Source organism: Podarcis raffonei, chromosome 2 (genome assembly GCF_027172205.1).
Source record: "Podarcis raffonei isolate rPodRaf1 chromosome 2, rPodRaf1.pri, whole genome shotgun sequence".
Taxonomy (NCBI): domain Eukaryota; kingdom Metazoa; phylum Chordata; class Lepidosauria; order Squamata; family Lacertidae; genus Podarcis; species Podarcis raffonei.
The window spans coordinates 104277530-104299164 of NC_070603.1; the positions used below are offsets into that span (position 1 = coordinate 104277530).

Below are 21635 nucleotides of genomic sequence, written 5' to 3' on the forward strand. Positions count from 1 at the left end.
GCTGGACCTCAGTGTGCAGGCTGAACAGTTGAGGTGGAGACACTCATTCAGATATACTGTGCCGAGACACAGTACATTTGCATCACACTTTCCCTCTACCATGGAACTTACAGCAACACGCATGTGGTTCCCAGACAGTCTCCCATCCAGGCATTGATCAGACCCAGACCTGCTTAGCTTCAGGAAGGTGGCTGCATCACATGCCTTCAGAATGTGCCAAAGAAGGGGGGCCGCTAGGGGCGCATTGGAAGATGGCCGACAATAACATCTCTCCGGCTCACACGAGGTAATTAAGAGGCTGATATGGGAGTATGCAGCCTCCCTTGTTCCTCAAGGATATGGGGAACACTGCCTTGCCTGCTGTGGCCATAAATCACCCCCGGATTCGAAAGAAGGGGGTGAGGGCACTAGGCACAAAGCCCTTGTGTGGGTCCTGGCTCTTCCAGACGCTGTCTCTGATCGCACACTAGTTGCAGCAACTCGAAATAAACAATTAGAGAGAGAAGCAAATGCACATATTTGAAGTGAAGAATGGGAGTGAAGACTGCTAATTGAAGTGACCTAAGCAGGATGATTAAAAACTGTGTGGAAATGAATTACTAACCAAAAGTTTAGTTTATGGAGATCGAGAAAAGAACAAGGGCTCTTGGAATGACGCAGTAATAAAAAGGGAGTCGCCATCTTGGCAGGTTCTGTCGAAAGATTTATGATGATGATTGGGAGGAGGAAGCTATGGACTGGCAGAACCTCAAAGAACTGAGAAAGGGAGTGACAGATCTGTGAAGATTAACGAGCAAAAACCCACACAGGATTACAATTTGTTTTAACCTGCTTGTGGAGACTATCAGAGGTCACAAAGAGAAAGGAAAAATATATGAAAATAACAAGAAGAGATGTGGAAAATAACAAGAAAGGATTGGATAGAAGGGTGAACACTATTTGGACAGATTTGTGGACATTAAAGCAGCAGCAACAACAAGAGGATTGGATCCCTTTCGGAACTTGAAATATGGGTACCCCCAACAAAAAAAATTAAATTTCGGCTTTGTAATTTGGAATTTATGTGATTTGATTTGATTGGTCTGTTAATAAAAATTATTTTTTTTAAAAAAAAAGAATGTGCCAAAGAAGCGTGTTAATGAACTGTGCACGGGAAGTGTAACGTTCTGCCCATTGTATGCTGTGGGGATGCCATCATTTGCCCAGATATTGTGTGATGCTGCACATTTGCACTTACCAGAAACGTACGCTTTCTGCTTAATGTCTTCCCCACACTTCTGTAAGATGACATTGGGATTTGACTGTACCGTCCAAGTCTGTTATGAGCCCAACTCAGTTAAAGCTCAGTTTCCTGCTTGGCAGGGGGTTGGACTCGATGGCCCTTGTGGTCTCTTCCAACTCTATGATTCTATGATTCTATGATTCTATGAAAGCGTGCTTGGAGGGCATCCAGGTATTATACGTGTTCTCCTCTGGATATATCCTCTGGTGCAGATAACACTGCTACAAATGTTTGGAAGCCCTTTGCCAAGCTAATCTTTCCTTTCCAAGAATATCATCTTAGCTGGAGCCAAAATGGAATTTGGTCAAGATCTGAGATATATACCATTCAAAGAACGGAGTCTGCATATTCAGCAGATTATATTAGATTAGGAGACTTTATTTCATATAGATCAGAAACATGATTGGCTGCATAATTTTGGAAGATGCAGAATTCTCCAGATGGCCCAGTGAGTAGATGAATGCTCATATAAGGCATTTTAGGTCCAGGCTCCAGCCAGGCAGCTGTGGGAAACATCTGGCATCACTTCTTAGCTGGAGAGTTCCCTACCATGGAGCAGGCAGCACTAAGAGGTTTTATAAACTGGAGTGGGCTTTAGAGTGGCCCACTTAGACATGGAGAACCTGCTCTTGTGTTTTATAACAATACCCCGACTGATGCTGTTATTGTACAAGACTTTTGGGTGTCCCAGGCTTCACACAACTAGGGATGTGCAAAATTCCCTTCTTTTTGCTTCTGTGAAAAGTGGCCTTGCTTGTTTGAGATATTTAAATAACCTGCTGGGACAACTTGGCAGGGGGTAGGTGAGGTCTCTAGTCAGTGACTACCTAGCTCTGCTATAAACTTATGGAACTTGCTGAGACAAGTCAGATGTTTGACTGCAGCTGCAGGAGCACTATCCGTGGTCCTGAAACCACTCTGCAAGGTGCTGATTTTTGCCTTCCCATGCCACACACCCCTGCCTGTCTGTAGAACCAGGAACTTCTGACCTCCCCTTCTTTTTCAGATATTCACCTCTCCTTGGTGGTGAACAACCCCTTGAATCACAACACTTTTCACATTGGCCTGGATCAGATGATCATCCCAAGGTTCATAAACCATGGTTTGAGAAATCATGAACTAGCATCAGGACCAGAACTAGCATCCTCCTTTAGGGCTCTCTTCCTCACTTTTTGCGGCACAAATCCCATCTTGTATGACTTCCCTGTTACTTCCAAACTAGAGAATTCTGGTTAATGTTGGCTTTGTGCCAAACCTGGAAAAGAAGCCAGGCTCACCAGTAAGGATGCACTGAGGAACTCCAGCTTAATAAACTATGGTTAGTGAGGAGAGGAGGGAGAAGTTCCATAGTGCCAGAGGATGTATGCTGCACAGAGGATGTATGATACAACCCACGGTTTCCCACTGCTCTCTGACATTTTTGCATTGATCTATTTGTCAATGGTTTTGCATTTATTGATTTCAGTAATTTATAGACAACTCGATACCACAGTTCCTAAGCAGTGTTCGCATTGTTTCTGGGTTATGTTGGGAGCCAACTTGTGTTTTAATTTTAAAAAGTGGGGTACATTTTCCCTCTAAACAGTGAAAACTTGTCTCAGTGCAACTTTGCATCTCTGCAAGCCGCCCTGTTGTTAACATAGCTCTTATTGACAGGCAAACTTCAGGAGCAAAAATGCAACGGCTGAAACCAAGCCATCTGTCTTCTCATATATTGTTTGTTGACCAATAAACTGGGATTATTAGCATATCTCCATATTCTGCCCATCTACCCACCCTTTTTATTTGTGCTGTGTTTTTCCAGATCCCAATTTTGCTGCTAGCTATAGTGCTGTGCCCTTTTTACATTTTCCTACGCAGATTTCATCCTGCTTAGGCAGCGATGTTACATTAGAAAGCCATTTCCTACCGTAGCAAGGCGTATATGATCCAATAGCTGTAGGCAAATTAACCACATTATTGTTGTTCCACTGGCAGAAAACTCATTTTCATTTTGATATTAGCTCCAGGTATGTTATAAATCCATCTTGTAACATTATTAAAAGGGGATATTTTTTTATTTTTTGTGGGGCGGGGGAGGTAAGGGTAAAAAGGCTCAGTGTGTAACATTGGCAACTTCTGCCTCCAGCACTTAGGGAGGAGCTTAAAATGAATGCAAATGTCATCATATAAATTCTATGCAACTGGAAAATGGTTGAGCGAGAGGAGCGACTGTCGCTTCGGCTGCTGTTTTATGTAACAGGGTTACAGCAGTGTGTGGAATGAATCGGCAAGCAAGTTATGGAAGACAACAGGCCTCACGCTTTTAAAACTGAGGTTCTGTCTTCAGCAAAGTGTGGGACTTAAAGGAGAAAGTCCAGAAAAGAGTAGATATACGTGCTGGGCTGCAAGGGACACCAAGCTAAATCCTTCCAATTTTGTGTGTCAGGGTGTGGAAAGCTTGACACTACAGCAGATGCAGATGAAAATGGCAGCCCTGCACCTCCTTCCTTTCCTCCACCCCTGGCAATATCCAGGGATACTCCATGTATGATATATGATGACATGTTGGTGTGGGGGCAGGGATTCTGTCTATCAAAATTGTCTATCAAAAAATTGTCTATCAAAAACTTCACTCTTGTGGTTTATCACCACAACAGCTACTCACTTTGGGTTTTAGTAAAGCAAAAAGTCTAATTTGTCAGCACCTAAATGATATCGAGAGTCAGAACAACTTGGCCACAATAAGGAAATTTTGCCTATGGTATGACTATTTTCCACCTTCCCATTTCGAGTCTCTGGCACCCTATCTGCATAACCTAGCAATTCTACAATATAGACGTGCTTTTACTCTCGCAAGATTGAATGTATTGCCCTCAGCTGTACTTGAGGGGCGATTCCAACAGATTCCACACACAAAAAACTCATGTCCCTGTGGAGATGGCAGTACCGAATCAGTGGTGCATGCCCTTCTGGCTTGCACTCTTTATAAAGACTTGAGGAATGAGATTACCACCCCTCTTTTATTGTCCATTCTGGGTCACCCAACCACTGCCACAGTGTCCTTTCTCTTGGCAGATCAAGGTGAGCAGGTGACAGCAAAGGTTGCAAGGTTTTTAGCTGGGGCAAACAGGATACGATCCACTATTTGACTAATGCTTCAAAACCCTAAAATGTATTTTATATAATTGACTTTTTGTTTTTTATTCTTTGTATATCGTATTGCTGATTTATTGCTATGGCCGATGGCTGACTCAAACAAAGATTCATTCATTCATTCATTCATTCATATAAGCAGCTGCTCATTGGGTTGTGCCTGTGTTCAAGAACAGACCAGCAGCTAGTGGAGTTTTTTCTTTTCCTTTCCCAACACTTGCGAGGGGTGTGGCAGAGTATGAGCTGAAGGCACACAAGGCCATCACCTTGCTAACACTAAGCATTATTTTGCCTACAATGGGAAAGGCTCAGTGGTTCAATCCCCCAGCATGCCCAGGTAGGGCAGGGGAAAATTCCCTACCTGAAATGCCAAATGGATTAATGGTTTGACAGGGTAAAAGGCGCTCCCTATGTTCCAACAAATATTGCTGGCTACAAGCTATATCTGCAATTTCTGTCCCATCTTCAAGGGGCGCCCATCTTATAACACTTTGCAGTGATCTAAGTGTAATTTTGTGAGTTCATGGATAACTGTGGTTAGGCTACCTCTTTTCAGGAGAGACCACAGATAGTGCAACAGCCTAAACTGGGGCTAATACCGCCATGTCTTGGATTTGTTAGGCACACCCTGTTTCTTTGTTGTGTGTTGTTGATTCAAATCATATATTTTCCCCTTGTTGTTTAAAGCTGTTTCCCTGATTTTGTTTTGTTTTGGGGTTTGAGTTTTCTAGGTCCAGGAAGTCATGGCACAGTCCAGGGTATGATTAATAGATCATGTATCTTTCACAGGACAAGAATAGTCTCTGGTTTCTGATGCCATTGTGGATATGGCTATAGAAAAACCCGCCCCCTTGGCTCATTCATCTGTAGATAGGAGGTTGAGCCAAAGGCAAGAGAACCAGTGGAGATCATGAAGGTGCAGCATGGTGTCAGAAGAGAGTGAGAAAGGGCTGCATTTGCCCTTATGGCCTGGAGGTTCAACATCCCTATATTAAATAGTTATTGCCTGCCTTTAGATTTTTAAGTTTACAGACAATATAAATAACTTGATAGAGGGACGCAGGTTCCTTTTCTTTTTAAATAACTTGATGCGAGCTTTCTCTGCCTGTCTCATTCAATGCACTATGCTCCTTCTAAAGGGAGATTTCAAAGAGATTATAGGTGGATTTACAACTTGGGGAAAAGGGAGGCTGAGTTCTATGGAATGGCAATTTGACATATGTTGGTTTGTTTTAACTTGGCGGAACAAAATAAGCAGTGGTGCATGCTAATGGTATTTCTCAATTCCCTCATCCCAGTTCTACACCTCAGCTAATATCTGGGAATCTGGAAGGATGAAAATGGCCTTTTTCTTTACAAAAAAAGGACTGTGTTTTCAAAATGAAAATCTAAGCCCAATATAATTTCTCTTCTTCTTTTAGGCACACTGCTGTTAACCTTTAAATGCAATCAATCTTTGATGATGCTAAGACTGCTCTGTAGGGATGGTAATTGATTTTCAAACTTGGTCTTGCGGCCTACAGAAAGACTCTGCTATTCTGAGTTTCACCACCCAGCCCCCTACTGTAATTATGACTGGGGTGTTTCCCATTTCTTCTGTGGGCACCTCATCACAGTTTTGGAGGAACTTGTGCTGTCAAGGTTCATATAAAGCAGATCCGTCTGGAAAGATGGATAACCGATTTGCAGGAGGTGTTCAGTTCGTAGGGCCACAGGGTTAAAAGTAGTTCAGATTCACAAGCGTGTGAATGCTGCACTGTCAAGTGGGGGCTGTGCATATCTGAATAAGATTACAGATTGATCCTAATATTAAGGACCAATCCTTTCGTATAGTGATGGGGTATAGTTTGCCTAATTCACACTTTGTGGAAAGGATTGGTCCTTAATATTAGGATTTCAATGCTGAAATGCATCCACACTTCTGGGAGTTCTGTGATGCAGTTCTGCAACCAAAAAAAATCTCTACAGAAATGTGTTTCTTAGGAGAAAGTGTGCGTGAATATGCAGGGCCAGATTCAGCATTCTCTGTTGCATGATGTTAAAGCTGAAAATAATGTTTGTGCAATATGGAATCCCATGCAACAGCTGTGCTAGCGGAAGATTGCTGTGCAACCAGTTGTGCAGCAGGAAGTATAGGGGCTGTAGCAATCTGTTGCATAACCAGCCACAAGAACCATGCTCACTCCCTCTGCCTTTCTCTTGTGTAACCTATTCGGCTAGCACAAGCCATTCCGCAAGTGCAACTTGTACACAGCTAAGGAACTTTAACGTAGTTCTACATTGAATTCTCCTACTTACCGGTACATTTGTTAAAACGATGCATTAAAATTCATTGTGTTAGGGGAAATGGCTTGCAAAAGTGCTCTTTTGGAAGGAAAGGCAGAATACACACCCACACCCACACACACCATATTTTTCTGTGTATAACAGGCCCCTGTGTATAAGACAATCCCTATTTTGGGGGGCTCCAAATTAAGAAAATGAGGGGAGATTGCTCAGAATTGTCAAGCTTTTTTGGTGGGGTTGCCCAGAGTTGTTGAGCTTTTTTTGGGGGGGGTTGACGAAAATCTCTCACCCACCTGACCGATGCTACCAATAGCACACATCACCAAAGCCACCAATCGTCTGACCAATCACCTCCAGAAGCCGCCAATTGCCCACCCAATCACCCGCACAATCACCACTGACAATCTCCTGCTCATGGCTGCAACCAATCGCCCGTCCCCCCTTATGCATTATCCATGTATAAGAGGACCCCCATTAAATTATTATTATAATAATAAAAACATCGTCTTATACACGGAAAAAATATGGTATATATCTTGGCAAAATTGTGAACAAAAATGTGTATATTGAGCACTAGTAATGTGCAGTAGAATGCTGATGATTTTCCATGAGGACTTTAACAAATTGCAAACAGATGTGGAAATGTGGGCAACTGCTGAGCTTAAGGCTGGAAAACTGGAAAACCAAGAGAAATCAAAATGGATAGATTTGTCCATTTGTTTTGTACTGCATTGTCTCAGATACAAGCTTTTTCAGCAGAGTTACTCCACACATCCAGCTGCAGAGTGGTGTACAGGATAGGAATGGTGTTCTCTGCTTCCAAGTGTTGGATGTCATCCGCCAACCCACACAGTAGCTATAAATTTGCATCTGGATGGAGTGAGAGTAGCCACTTGTTAGAATACGTGATCCTGCCACTCACGGTGCATATAGATGCTACCATATTAAATAAGAACAGAATCAGAAGATCCCCATTGTCTGGGTTGGGGACTGGGCTGATTAAGACTGAAGTGGTCTTGGGGTGAAGCTAGTGAGCCCCGATAAGCGGACTCACCTCGCCCCAGGTAAGACCTGTGGCATCTCTTAGGTGCTTTTTCCATCAGTTTAATGCATATTTTCACCCAGGGCTTCAGCTGGTTGTTATTGTTTGAACTCGCCCTTTGTGTTTTTCACCTCCTGATTGCATGAGGCGGTTCTGGGTTCTAAATTGTAACTGTCGGCTGCTTTGGTAGCAATATGATCTGAAAAGCAGTATATAAATTGGATGGATAGATAGACAGATAAATAAATAATACAAGGTCTCCTCCAACCGTTCAAGTCTGGAAATCAAAGCTGCATACAAAGTGCTATGCAATCTGAAAGTACAGTGGTACCTCGGGTTACATACGCTTCAGGTTACATACACTTCAGGTTACAGAACCTGAAATAGTGCTTCAGGTTAAGAACTTTGCTTCAGGATAAGAACAGAAATCCGACTCCGGCGGTGCGGCGGCAACAGGAGGCCCCATTAGCTAAAGTGGTGCTTCAGGTTAAGAACAGTTTCAGGTTAAGAACGGACCTCCGGAACGAATTAAGTACTTAACCCGAGGTACCACTGTACCAAGATTTTTAAAATTTTATTATTAACCAGCCTACTGTATTTCCTTGCCACACAGCAGAAATATATAAACACACTCTTTCCAAGATGGGCCCTTCTTTGAGCAGATGCTTACTGAGGTCTGACTTCTTGAGTTTCCTGATTAATTACCCTCCTCTTTTAGCTTGAGCAGAATAAGCACCGACTGTCACTTTTGATCTCTTATAAACAGTGAGGCTTCTTGAATATTTCTTTTTGCAAAAAAGAAGGGGGGGAGGGATTCATTTCCTCACCTGTTGTCTCCCAGTGTGACATTCTACCCCAGCTGACAATGGGGTCTCGTGTTATTTTATTAAAATCAAGAGTGCTACAGAATGGCATACTTTTCTCGTCTTTCAGGCTGCAAGCCCTTGAGGAAAGCACAATGCGGTTGAATAACTGATTCAGATGAAGAGGGTCTCTCTCTCTCTCTCTCTCTCTCTCTCTCTCTCTCTCTCTGTGTGTGTGTATCTCTCTCTGCTTCTCATTCTTTACATCAAGAACTGTACATTTCAGAAATGTACACTATTACTGCCGCCTTCCAAATCTAGGGCTGGATGTGGCTTTGATAGGCTTGTGTGTTCTGAGGCGCTTCAACATACCCGGATATCACAGGGGAAGGAAAGGACTATAAGGCCAGCGCTGGGTTCACAGGTTCCTCTGCAAAGGTGCCCCCCTCCTTACACTGGTGGGCCACAGGTCAACACTTCAAATTTTCCATAGTGCTGCAGACTGATGCTATGTCAGGTTCTTCAGGGAATTATGGGAAATTTAATAAAGCAGGCAGCTCCCAGACTCAGCTGCCAGCCTGTGGAGGGCAGGGCAGGCCATTTTCAGCAGCATTGATCCCTGGTGGGGATCTTGGACCAGGGAAAATAAAAAATATTAGGAAAACATGCTTTGCAAAACTGTGTATGAGGCAAAACTGCACACAAAGCTGTTTAAATTTGACGAAATTGACACCAATGTGCTGATAAATCTTCATGAAGGCTTTTTAAAAAGCAAACTGATGGGGAAAACTAGAAAACTTGGGAAGGGTGTGGAACAGGCCTGGTGAGGGGTGTGGCCTGAGGGCCAGGTGGAAAGAGTTTGAGGGTCACGTTCAGTTCCTAGGCCTGAAGTTCCCCACCCATGTTTTGCACTAACACGGTATGTGTGTGCTTTGATAAGCTCTGCAGCAAAGCAATGTTAACACAATTTTGACTGTGTGTGTGTATCATATGTTCTTGAAATGTCTGGAGAAACCCAGCCAGATTTTTTTCTTTTGGGGGGGGGTTAGAAATAATAAATTATTATTATAAATTATTATTGAAATGTGTGTGCATTGCTAAGATACAAGGGAACTGAAGGCAAGCTGGAACACACCACCAATTCTGGAAATTTTCCGAGTTAGGTTGGAACTCAGGAGGAGTAAGGAATGAGATCGAATTTATGGAACGATATTCATTCCCTCTTGTGCCTGAGCCCTATTGCTTGTTTAGCCAAAATGGCACGACCCATGCCCGTGAGCGAGAAATCTGACAGAGGAACCTCCCAAACTGCCCAATGAGGTGTGAGAGTTGGTCAGTAGCCAAAGAATAATTGCTGGTTGTTGCCAGGGAAGAAGTGCTTGAGAGGAATAGAAAACTGGAGGAAAGAAGGAATAGAACTGTTATGCAACCGAGCGAGCAATCTGCTCATTCCTCTTCATAACATTTGCTGACCCTTGCGCCTCTCGTCCAGTTCTGCTACCATCCCTAACTGCAATGTCCTTAAAAAGGAGTCTCCAGGTAGCACCAATTAACCTTATTCTTCATCTTGCCATCCCTCTCCTCCCCTCCCCAGCTCCAGCGTCACGATAAAGAGGCGGAGGATTCCCCCAGCAAGTGGAGATCTGACGACGAAATGGCCGTGGAAGCAGCAAGCCTCGAGAAGTATTTTAAGTGAAAACATGAGGTAATTATCCAGCCGAGGACTGGGGTAAACCTTTTGTTTACACAGCACCTTACATATCCTAGAATTATAAGGTTACGGTCCCTAGAATTCTGCAGGCGTGAGATGCTGTAATGAGACAGCAGCTCACATGATTTTCACCCTCTTGCCTTGGCCTTTTCCCCAATCCCCCTCATATACAGTAAGGTATGGATGATGGAAATAGATGTGTTATGCAGCCTGCCTGTTCTCTTTCAACTAGCCTGCTGCCTTCAGGGGTTGTGGAGGAGGCCTACTGATCAGCAGTGTTGAGTGCTAGCCTGGCTGGTTCTGTACATGAAACTGTCCTTTGCCTCAGGCAGCAAAATGTCTTGGGTCTGGCCCTGTGTGAGATACTGCACCTCTCCGTCCCCAGGCTTTCTGCCTTATGACAGAACACGCCAACCCTTGCGCTGTGATAACATTACACCCTGTGACTTCGAGTTTTTGTCGTAGGGCTGTTGCACTGGCATCACCGCCACCATGCCAGCTTTCGTTTAACGGGCTTCCCATCTCTGAAATCTTCATTCTGATTCCCACTTTCAGAACAGAGCCGCTGCAAAGCTCAGCTCTCTGCTCCTGGAAAGAATGACATTTTAAAAGGCAAGGCCGTGCGTCAGCAAGGCCTCTGAAAAGTGCATCGCTTTCATGTCCTTCCTTTGGACCCAAAGGGCAGACTATCCTATAGAAACGGATTGGCCCCCTGAGACCAGTCTGTGATGCAGCGAGATGGACAGAGACATGATGACAGCCAAGCTGTTCTTTCATTTCTCTAGCACTTTTCAAGACATTTCATATTTCTTCTTCAAGGAAGCCCCAAAAGAGGGGGTGATAAATGTATCACCAGGGTGGTTTCGTTTTTGACAGTCCAATTTAGGAGGATCCTCTGGCTAAATTTCACAAGCCATTTACCTGTTTTGCTGCAGAGACCAGAACATCGGCAGCATGTCCTGAGCTGTTTGGTACTCTTCAGTTTGTTGAACCCTCTTCATTAGACTCTTCTCTGCGCACTGTTGCTCCCTCTCTCATAATGTATGCACTCTCCAGTGGAATATGCCAGGGTTGTCCAAACGTTATTGTCCCTTGAGGGCAGACTCCTGGACCCCTCAAACTCCTGCTGCAACATGCATACCTCCAGCCTGATCTCAGTGCTCTGGTTACGACAGTTCCCATCCCTCGTGGCTAATTAAATATAGCCACTGAGGTACCCTTTATCAAGAGAGACGAGAGTCAAGGGGAGTGCAACCTTGCACCTTCTCCCCCGTCTCTCGGCAGTTTTAAAAGTCAACAGCCATGGTGTCCTTCTGGATGAGCTCTGTGGGATGGGTACTGAAGACAGTCATTCCTTTCCTACCTTCATGGTTGGTGCCAAAGAGTAGCACAGGGGGGGTGTTCTTTGGCCCCCTAGCAATTTTGCTATTGGCTTCCTCAGGTCACATTGTTATTATTATTATTTCTCAGGTTGCAGTGAATTCCGATCCCCCCTCCCCTCTCGCAGTAGACAGCCAAGGAAGTAGACAAGGAAGCTCTTCCTGAGTCTTTATTCAATAATCACAGTGAGAGGTCTCTGTATGCTGCCTACTAGGTTAATGGTATTGCTCCAACTGAGCTCCTCACACTCCCTTCCTAGCAAAAGTACTTCCCCTTACGGCAGCCGCCAGAGGCTAATTGTCTTTGAGTCCTTTGCTCTTCCACTTTCAGTGCACGCCGGGTTCTGGGAGAAGGGGGGTGGGTCAGAAATGCTCTCCAGTGATAACGTGTCAGCTGGCTGCTCTGTCTCTGTCTCCCCCTTCTCCTCTCCCAACACCTCCCAACTCTTCTGTTCACCTGTCTCTGAGCTGTGACCTTCCTCAAACCACTGCTGTAATTCAATACTGCCTTCCTCTTCCCTGGAAAGTTCAGGAAGGGGGGTTGGTCTCCACCATTCCTCTTCAGTCTCATCCCCCTCAGTCCAGTCCCTGACATCATCATCATCATTTATACCCCACCTTTTTCCTCCAATGAGCTCAAGGTAGTGTACATGGTTCTCCTCCTCATTTAATCCTCACCACAGCACTGTGAGGTAGGTTGGGCTGAGAGACAGTGAGCATCATGGCCAAGCGGAGATTTGAACCCTGGTCTCCCAGGTCCTAGTCCAGTACGTTAACCGCTACACCATGCTTGCTCAGTATTACCCTCAATGCCATTTCACAGCTACATGAAGTCACTGGGAGCAGTCATTAAGGGATTTGGAACGTGGTGGCATCAGCATTCTGACGACACCCAACTCTGTTTCTCCATAATATCTGAAATCAGTTGTTGTTACTGTATTTATTAGTCAGTTGCTTAATAAATAAATAAGAAGCTCAAAGTGACTTTCCAAAACAAATAGTTATGGCTGTTCAGGGACCGGGGGACAGTGGTGGGCCGGATGAGAATCCTGGTTGTGAGAGAGAGAAAAGTTCGGGAAATAGGTTGTTTTCCTGTTCTGGAAGAAGATCTTAAGAAGCAGGTACATAGCTTTGGGTGTTTCTAGAATAGGCATAGGCAAACTCAGCCCTCCAGATGTTTTTGGCCTACAGCTCCCATGATCCCTAGCCAACAGGACCAGTGGTCAGGGATGATGGGAGTTGTAGTCCCAAAACATCTGGAGGGCCGAATTTGCCTATGCCTATTCTAGATCCATCTCTGCCTTTGGAAGCCCAAATGACCCTCACAGAGCTATGATTCTCGGAGTTTGCTGGGAAGGGGGATTAATCGTTACAACCACTTTGTAGAATTGTAGCTCTGCGCGAGGGGGTAGAGGTGTCTCCTAGCAACTCTCAGCCACTTTAACAAACTACAGATCCCAGAATTCTTTGAAGGAAGCCGTGCTATCATCATGCTTTAAATGTATGGCGTGAATGTGGCCTAAGCCAGGCAAGGGAACACCCTGTGTTGAGAGAATAATGCACATGATTCCAAACTGTGCAACATGAAGCTGATCGCCTGCTTAGAAAAGGGTCATAGCCGACTTTGCAACTAAATGTTTCAGCCAGGTTTCCTTCCTCGCTTGTTGCCAGGGGTCCTCACCCTGTGATTTCCCCCATCTCTGCCCTCTTTCATTGGTTGTTGCTAAAGCTTCTGGAGGGCATCTGCTTTGGACGGTGAAGGTATTGGAGAGAACGAAACACAGGGCTTATCCATACTTAAATTTTGCCCCACTTTCCCCAGGCACAAGTTTGCCCTTTAAAGCTCCATATCCGAGTGCTTTCGAACTGCCAACCTAGCAGTTCGAAAGCACGTCAAAGTGCAAGTAGATAAATAGGTACCGCTCTGGCGGGAAGGTAAACGGTGTTTCCGTGCGCTGCTCTGGTTCGCCAGAAGCGGCTTAGTCATGCTGGCCACATGACCTGGAAGCTGTACGCCAGCTCCCTCGGCCAATAAAGCGAGATGAGCGTCGCAACCCCAGAGTCGGTCACGACTGGACCTAACGGTCAGGGGTCCCTTTACCTTTAAGTGTGGATAAGCCCAAGGCCCTGCGGTTTCTGGTGTCTTTCCCCATGTCTGCCTAGCCTAAGATACCGCCTCCGACCCCCCAGACTAAAACTGGTTTCAGTCCATCTCTTGCAACGAACACCACTAGCGATGGGCTATAGTACATCACTATAAAATTCAGAATCAGCAGTGGCACAAATTGCACATGCAGGGCTTTCCAGGGAGGAAAAAAATGGGAGAATTAAGTGCTTCTTTATTATATTCAAATGACTCCCCCCCCTCCCCCGTTGCTCATATTAATGGAAAAGAAAGCAATCTGCAGTTCCTCAAGACCTTCTTGACCTGGAAGGCTTTGTAAGTGCTGGCGCTTGAATGTGTTAATGGGAGGAAAGAGAAATTGCAATTGAGAGAAGGTTTGGGATATATATATATATATATATATATATATATATATATATATATATATAATTACAATGTGATTTTTCTCATTTTGTGATCCCATTGTTCACAGCGAAAGCTTGTTAAATTAGTGGCACAATCGGCCGGCTAATCTGGCCCTGTTGAGCTGACCCTGTAAGGCCAATAATTGTATGGGAAGATAACTTGCTCTGAGTCAGCGTCAGAACTGCATGACACGAACGTTGCAAATCATCAATGAAAGATGGGTACCTAGCAGATCAAGTTGGAGAGTGGGGGAAGCTAAATAAGTCTTTTTCCTGCTTTCTGACATTACTCAGCTGGTTGGCTACTGTGAGAACAGGATGCTGGAATAGATGGGCCATAATAATAATAATAATAATAATAATAATAATAATAATAATAATAATTTCTTATTTATACCCCACCCATCTGGCTGGGCTACCCCAGCCACTCTGGGTGATGCGCAGCGTAAATTAATAATGCAGAGTTTTTAATTGAAGGAATAAGAGCTTTACTGAGTTAAAATAAACTTCTTCATAAGCAACATGGTTCCAAACAGTTTCACTGAGATTACATACTGACTCTGTTCACAACTGAAACAGACAGACTCTCACATCTTACAGAGAGCACAAAGAGAAACTGGCTGCTAAGTCACATGTCAGAGTGACTCAACAGTTAGCAGTTAGGACTGAATAACTTTAGTAGGCCCAAATGACTGTGCAGCCCCAGCGCTTCCCAGCCTGCTTTGCTGCTTCTGCTCTCATGTGTCTTTGTCACATGACACTGGGTGGCTTCCAACAAAATTGGCATGATCCAGCAGGCAATGCCTGGCGCTCAACTTTTTCTTTTAAAGAAAAATGTTGCATCAAGCTTGGAAGCTTTGCTATTGTACAGTACTTCACACATGTGTGTGCACACACAGGGCTAGGTGAGCTTGTCTATGCTTGCAGGAGACAAATGATTAAACAATAGTTAAGACATTAAAAGGGTGTACCAAGGGAGTTTAAGTTTGGGACCCTAGTGATGTCACAGATACTATCCAATAGGTAGCTGCGACACTGGCAGCGTATGCAACATTCAAATACGCTTGGGGAGGACGGGAGGACTGAGTTTTCATTTCCTCAATGCTTGGTAATGGATCTTCAAATTTCCTGGCGGCAGAAATGTTACCTTGAGAAAAGAGAACTCTGTTTCAGCTGCCCATCTTTTGCTCACACTGCTACCCAGATCCCATTAGCTGCTGCTTTAGCAACTAGGGTTTAGGGGATCAGGCTGTAAGATACGTAGGACTTAAGGCATTTAAAACTTGGTTGCAAGCCAGCTGCTGCCACCTAGTTCCCATCCGGCCAAAATGTGCAGCTATTATATTTATGATGCATTAAGCCATAAGGCGCCATGTAATTGCCAGCATTGACACTTCTGTTGTGCAAACTGATGTGTAAGGTAAGCTCGCATGAGAGGGTCATTTAGAAGGCAGCAGTTAACAGGCCATGTTTACAGCTGCAGACTGCTTTTCAGATGTGTGCAGATTCCCAGCATTGTGGGAATCGGGCGTCTCATTAGCAAGATAAACATTTTGATGTCCTCATGTTCCTGCAGTTTTTTTAATAAAAAAAACCACACAGAGAGAAATTTCACTCTGATCTGTCAGGGCACTTCATAGAGCCTAAAGGTTTGTTCCACTCAAGCAGCAGACACCCGCTGACACAATGGAACTTCCTGTTCCCTGCAGCCATCCAAACTGCTCCAGACGGTTGGGGGAATCATCCAAAGTATATTTGCAGGGGCAGGCATGTGAGGAGAGGAGATGCACATGCACTAAACTCCTGTTGTGCCACATTAGACTCAAGTCTTTGAATGGATTGGTTCAATGATTTGGTTCAATGTAGCCCATGTGAATCGTGGCAGGAGTTCAGACTACACTTGAGTAGGACCCTGGCAGAGACACATGCCCAGCTGGCATGTTCCCTCCCTCCTGGTCGATCGTTCAGGAGCTTCATAAGCTTTCTTCAGCCCGGACATCACAGCGACCGATGCCAACTGACACCGGCACACTTAGGGATCCGCAGAGTTTGCGCATCTTGCGTGACAGACCTCAGCAACTCAGCATTTTGGCTAATCTACTTTATTTACATATAAACACACACGGAGCACTGGAACATGGCTCCCTCTCTCTCTAGCATCAGACAGCAAAGAGAAAAAGAACAAAGGACAATAGTCCCACTTCACGGAACACAGTAACACAAACATCCTGTCTCCATCACTTCCCACTCTGTGGAGTCAAAACATATACCGTCATGTGAAAGACAACAATCCTATGACTGCAGTCATAGATCAGGAATGCTAACAAATAGGTGGTGTTCCCCTAACTTCTTAAATTCAGCTTCCGGAGCTTTTCCAGGTCTGTCTACCTTGGGAAAGATGCTTGACTGTTACCTTTCACACATGCACGTGCTCCTGGGATGGTTGGCACCATATGTCCCTGATTTGAAGGATAACGCCTTGGAGGACCTTGGGAGCACCGCCATCCCGTGCCAGAGCCGCAAAGGGCCTCTCTCTTGCTAGATGCAATCGATCTGCGAGATCCGGCTGCGACTGCACTCAGGAACTGTTTGCATATAATCCTTGCACAAATACGCATTTTGGTAATCAGCTGTGGATTTTGACACACTCCAAGCCTTAAGTGCTATTCATTATATCACCCACTCAGCCAGCCGTAAGAACCATTAATTATGAAGCAGCAACAGCGGCAGCTGACTCCTGCGTGGATCTCCTCCGTTGCGAGAGATGAGAAGGCAAATCTGCTCGCTCCAGAAGAAATATGTTTTCTGAAGGTCACCTTAATAAACAAAACAGAACAAGAATCACATCTGTCAGTAGCACAGAACAGAGACAAAGCGTTTTCTTCCTGTAAGCAGTTTTAATGATGGACTTTTTAAATAATAAAAAAAAAACAGTATGGAAAGCGGTGAGTGGAAAGTAGCTCTGCATCACATTTCAGGAATGGGTTTCTTCTCTCAAATGAGTTTTCTCACAGTAGTAAGAAACAAGTAAATAAGGAGTAATATTTTCCCGCCCCCTCCTTTTCAAGTGAATTCCAGGGAAATATAATATTGGCAGAAGGTTTGTAGACAAACAGAACCTGGGGGTGATGAGTGCTATTTGAAAACTAAAAAAGTCTACAAGGAACATGCTGAAAGTGAGGTGGTGGGTGGAAAGGAAGGTTGGGATGAGTGGGTGGGAAAATCCATATCTCAAGCAGAAAATATAAGCATGTAAGAGAGAAATGCAATTACTTTACCCAGATAATAATAATAATAAATTCTGTTATGTGTATGGGAACTCTGTTCCCCATAGGACTGGGAAGCATTAATATCTGCCACGCTTAGTGCTCTGCCGTGGTGTCTCTGAGTAAAATCCCACCTTCCCGCTTTCCCCTCCCAAATCCAGCTCAATGAACATGCAATAACATTAGCTACACTGGAGCACACAATTGTTCAGTGGAGAGCTTACAAACATGACAATCAAAGTGTACCTTTCGTCTTATATCTCTGGCATTGCATCTATCTATCTATAGGTTTGATCTTCTTAGAGTCCCATGGACTGCAACAAGATCAAACCTATCCATTTGAATCAAACCTATCCATTTGCAATGAGAACCAATCACAGAAATATAGACACAACACGTGGGTTAATAACTGTTAAAGCATATATAATAGAATAATGATATCATTCAAAAGAGAGAAATAAATCTATTAGAGTTCATATATACAATGTAACAGACCAGTGGTGCAGAATGTCAAAGGTCAGTCTCACAATGGTTATTCAAAGGTTTCAACAGAAGACGTCTCAAAAGTCTAAAAAGTAAAGTTTTCTCAAGTTTCAACGGAATCAAAAGTTTCAACAATCCCAGGCAAATTCCCTGTGGCTGCTGCCACTGCCAGCGCTGGCCACTCTGTTGTGTTGTTATCCTGGGAAAGAAAGGGAACCTGTGGCTCCCTGAATGTTGTTGAACATCCATCAGTCCCAGCCAGCATGGCCAGTGCTCAGTCCAACAGTATCTGGAAGGTCACAGGTTCCTTGAAGACTGCCTGAGCATCAAGAACCATCACCAACACAGTACAGGCATAATCTATGTGTAGCAGATACTGCTAGTCTGACTTCCTGATATGCATGATGTTATCCCTCACACCTGGCCACCCACCCTTCAAAGGGGCACTTGTGCACAATGGGACCCTTGAGTGTATGGGACACCTACACACATTCAGCCACTCACATGTAGGTGGGAATGCCAGTGGACTACAACTTTGTGGGTGGACTAGAGGCATGTCTGCATATAATAATAATAATAATAATAATAATAATAATAATAATAATAATTTATTATTTATACCCCGCCCATCTGGCTGAGTTTCCCCAGCCACTCTGGGCGGCTCCCAATCAGTGTTAAAAACAGTACAGCATTACATATTAAAAACTTCCCTGAACAGGGCTGCCTTAAGATGTCTTCTGAATGTCAAGTAATTATTTATCTCTTTGACATCTGATGGGAGGGCATTCCACAGGGCGGGCGCCACTACCGAGAAGGCCCTCTGTCTGGTTCCCTGTAGCCTCACTTCTCGCAATGAGGGAACCGCAAGAAGGCCCTTGGCGCTGGACCTCAGTGTCCGGGCTGAAAGATGGGGGTGGAGACGCTCCTTCAGGTATACAGGACCGAGGCCGTTTAGGGCTTTAAAGGTCAGCACCAACACTTTGTGTTGCACTCCACATTAACCTGCTAAGCATACTGTAGATGTCTGAATGTGGCTCTCATTTCTTCGCCCTGCCGATTTCTTTTTCTCCTTCACAATCACGATTCTCCCTTGGATAAATGCTAATGAGAGCTAGCTGATTGCTTAATCTCATAGCTTTCGCCTTGCTCACGTAAGACAAAACGTTGCTGCATTTGACAAAACATCTTATTTTTATGTCTAATCAGGCAACAAAGCACCTTTGGCGAAGTCTGGCTGGGGCAGAAGACAATGGAGGAAACCAGAGGCCCTCCCTGCAAACCACCAATCTTTCCTGGACCTAAAGCTCAAGAGATGTCAATATATTCTGCAGAGATGCTGGATTCTTCCACAGGATGCTTTATTAACCTCACCTAAGGGTTGTTTCGGCAAAGATGCTTGATAGTTTGCATAGCGCACAGAATGCATTGAAGTTGTTGGTTTAATTTTCTATGAAAATAAAAAATAAAAATAATCTGTTCCTTAGCCGAAAACAAATAAAGCATTAATAAAATAAATAGTTCCTCTGGTTTATTTTTTTTAAGATACCTTTTTATTAGGTATTGTGAAGTTGTGGCCCTCCAGATACTCTTAAGTCTCCAGCTTTGATCACCTATAAGCATTGGACATGCTGGCTTGGATTGATAGGAGTTGAAATCCAACAGTACCTGGAAACCCACAAGCAAGAGTTTGGATTTGGATTTGATATCCAGCCTTTCACTCCCCTTAAGGAGTCTCAAAGTGGCTAACATTCTTCCTTTCCCTTCCTCCCCCACAACAAACACTCTGTGAGGTGAGTGGGGCTGAGAGACTTCAGAGAAGTGTGACTGGCCCAAGGTCACCCAGCAGCTGCATGTGGAGGAGCGGAGACGCGAACCCGGTTCCCCAGATTATGAGACTACCGCTCTTAACCACTACACCACACTGGCTGCCCTAGCAGGTGGCTCTGCTGAGTTCTGATCCAACAGCAAAGGGAGCCCTTCCATTTGTGGAAGGGGCCCTCTGGACATTTGGAGATAATGCTGCTTTAGACTTATTCATTTCTCTCCAAAATGAAAAATAAGATTTGATATCAAAGATGAGACAGAGATCGCACAACAATGGGCGTATTCGAACAGCTTTTTCCAACTGTAAATTTCCTCACCCTTCCCTCTACTTTTTCCCCCTCTTCCCAGTGAAGTAAACAAATAAAAAAAGAACATTCTGAGGGGGTCTGCAAATGTGAAGAAGAAGAAGAAACAACAACAGAAAAGGCAGAGGGCAGAAGAGGCAGAGCAGGGGTGCTTTAGGAGACTGAAAGCCTTAAGAGCCCACAGCAAAACAAACACATGAGAGTGTGGATCTTGTTTCTGAATATTTATATTAAGTGCGGAATACCTATTGGAAGAAATCCACAGCCGTGCCATCGGGATTGTTGAAAGCTGATGACTTCTACTTCAAATAGACTCTGGGAGCTAGGAGCCTCCCCTGCATTCGATAACTGCACGGCGAAATATGGAAAACTCTCGAGCGTAAGTTCTTGAACTTTTGTCACAGTGAAACTTAAGAGCAAATAACTGGCTGCGTCTCTCTCGCTGTCTCTGAACTAGCAAGCAAGGCAGGAGGATGGCGTTGTGAGAGGCTTTCCCTCTCCCACTCAAAAGCTGGCAGGCAGATCATAGGGAAAGAAAAGGAGACGGGTGACAGAGAACAGAAACCCAGGTAAATTAGGATATCATAGGATCATGGAATTGTCGGATCTTGTAGTTCAACCCCCCTGTAATGCAGGAATATGCAGCTGTCTCATACGGGGATTGAACCTGCAGCCTTGGTGTTATCAGCTCCATCTACCGATGTGGTCGATAAAGAATTGGCCAGACGTCACCCAACCTTTTGTTGTCTCAGTTATTTCACAGCAGTCACAGGGCCACAAGTTGCTCCTGCCTGGACAACCAAGGCCAGAATCACAGTGGCCATACTATCCCCATCCAGGGATGATGGCAGTTCTTTTAGCAGACATAGTCTGTAGAAGGAGGTCCTAGCCACGAAGACCACCAGGGCCTCTAGTGACAAAGATGGATCCAGGAGGACCCCTTTTGGGTTGCCACGCTACCAATAATGGAAATGCTAACACAGAGCTAGGGAAATAAAAGCAAGCATCTCAAAGAGGTGGGGAGGAGATTGTGAAACGGCATTCCCTTTGGGAACAATTAGCGTGCTGTTTGCAGCTCCCCAAAGCAAAGTTGGCCAGAACAAAGCCGAGAAGGCGCCTCCTTTGAAGTCGCACGCAAGGGCCAGAGACGAGCGAAGAACAGAAGCCGTAGCTTCCGAGTGCCCAGCCGTGATCAGCTCTTCCTCAAAGCAAGAGCTCTTGTGAACTCGGTTGTCACTTCTCCGCTTTGAACATTAATTTGGGAACAAAAGCTCCGCGTTAGCCGAGGTGGCTCACGCTGGGGGGACGTGCAGCAGACACCACTTGGCAGATTTGCAGAATCTTGTACAAAGACAAAGAAGCCTCCAACATGGCAACGCTCCAGATCCCCCATCCATCAAGCCGGGCATGCCTTTGAGCTGCTTGGGGTAGTTAACGGGCTTCCTGCGGAGAAGCAGAAGGAGGCGCAGGGGAGGGAAAGACCACGTCTCTTAATCAAGGGCAACGCAGAGTCATTTCAAGTGAATTCAAAAATCACCCCCTCTTTGTAATTTCTCCGCTCTCCATTGAGAGCACCCTGCTGCTATAAAT

At 44.8% G+C, this 21635-nt stretch overlaps 1 protein-coding gene across 1 annotated transcript in view; it reads left to right on the forward strand.

Annotated features, from left to right (window-relative positions):
• FHIT (fragile histidine triad diadenosine triphosphatase) overlaps window positions 1-19431 on the forward strand; it is a 1046044-nt gene extending 1026613 nt beyond the window's left edge. The window contains exons 9-10 of the mRNA XM_053378360.1: window positions 10143-10253; window positions 19123-19431. Coding sequence (XP_053234335.1) covers window positions 10143-10244 — 102 coding nt within the window. The 3' untranslated portion in view covers window positions 10245-10253; window positions 19123-19431. The remainder of the gene's footprint in view (window positions 1-10142; window positions 10254-19122) is intronic.
• Window positions 19432-21635: the final 2204 nt, after the last annotated feature.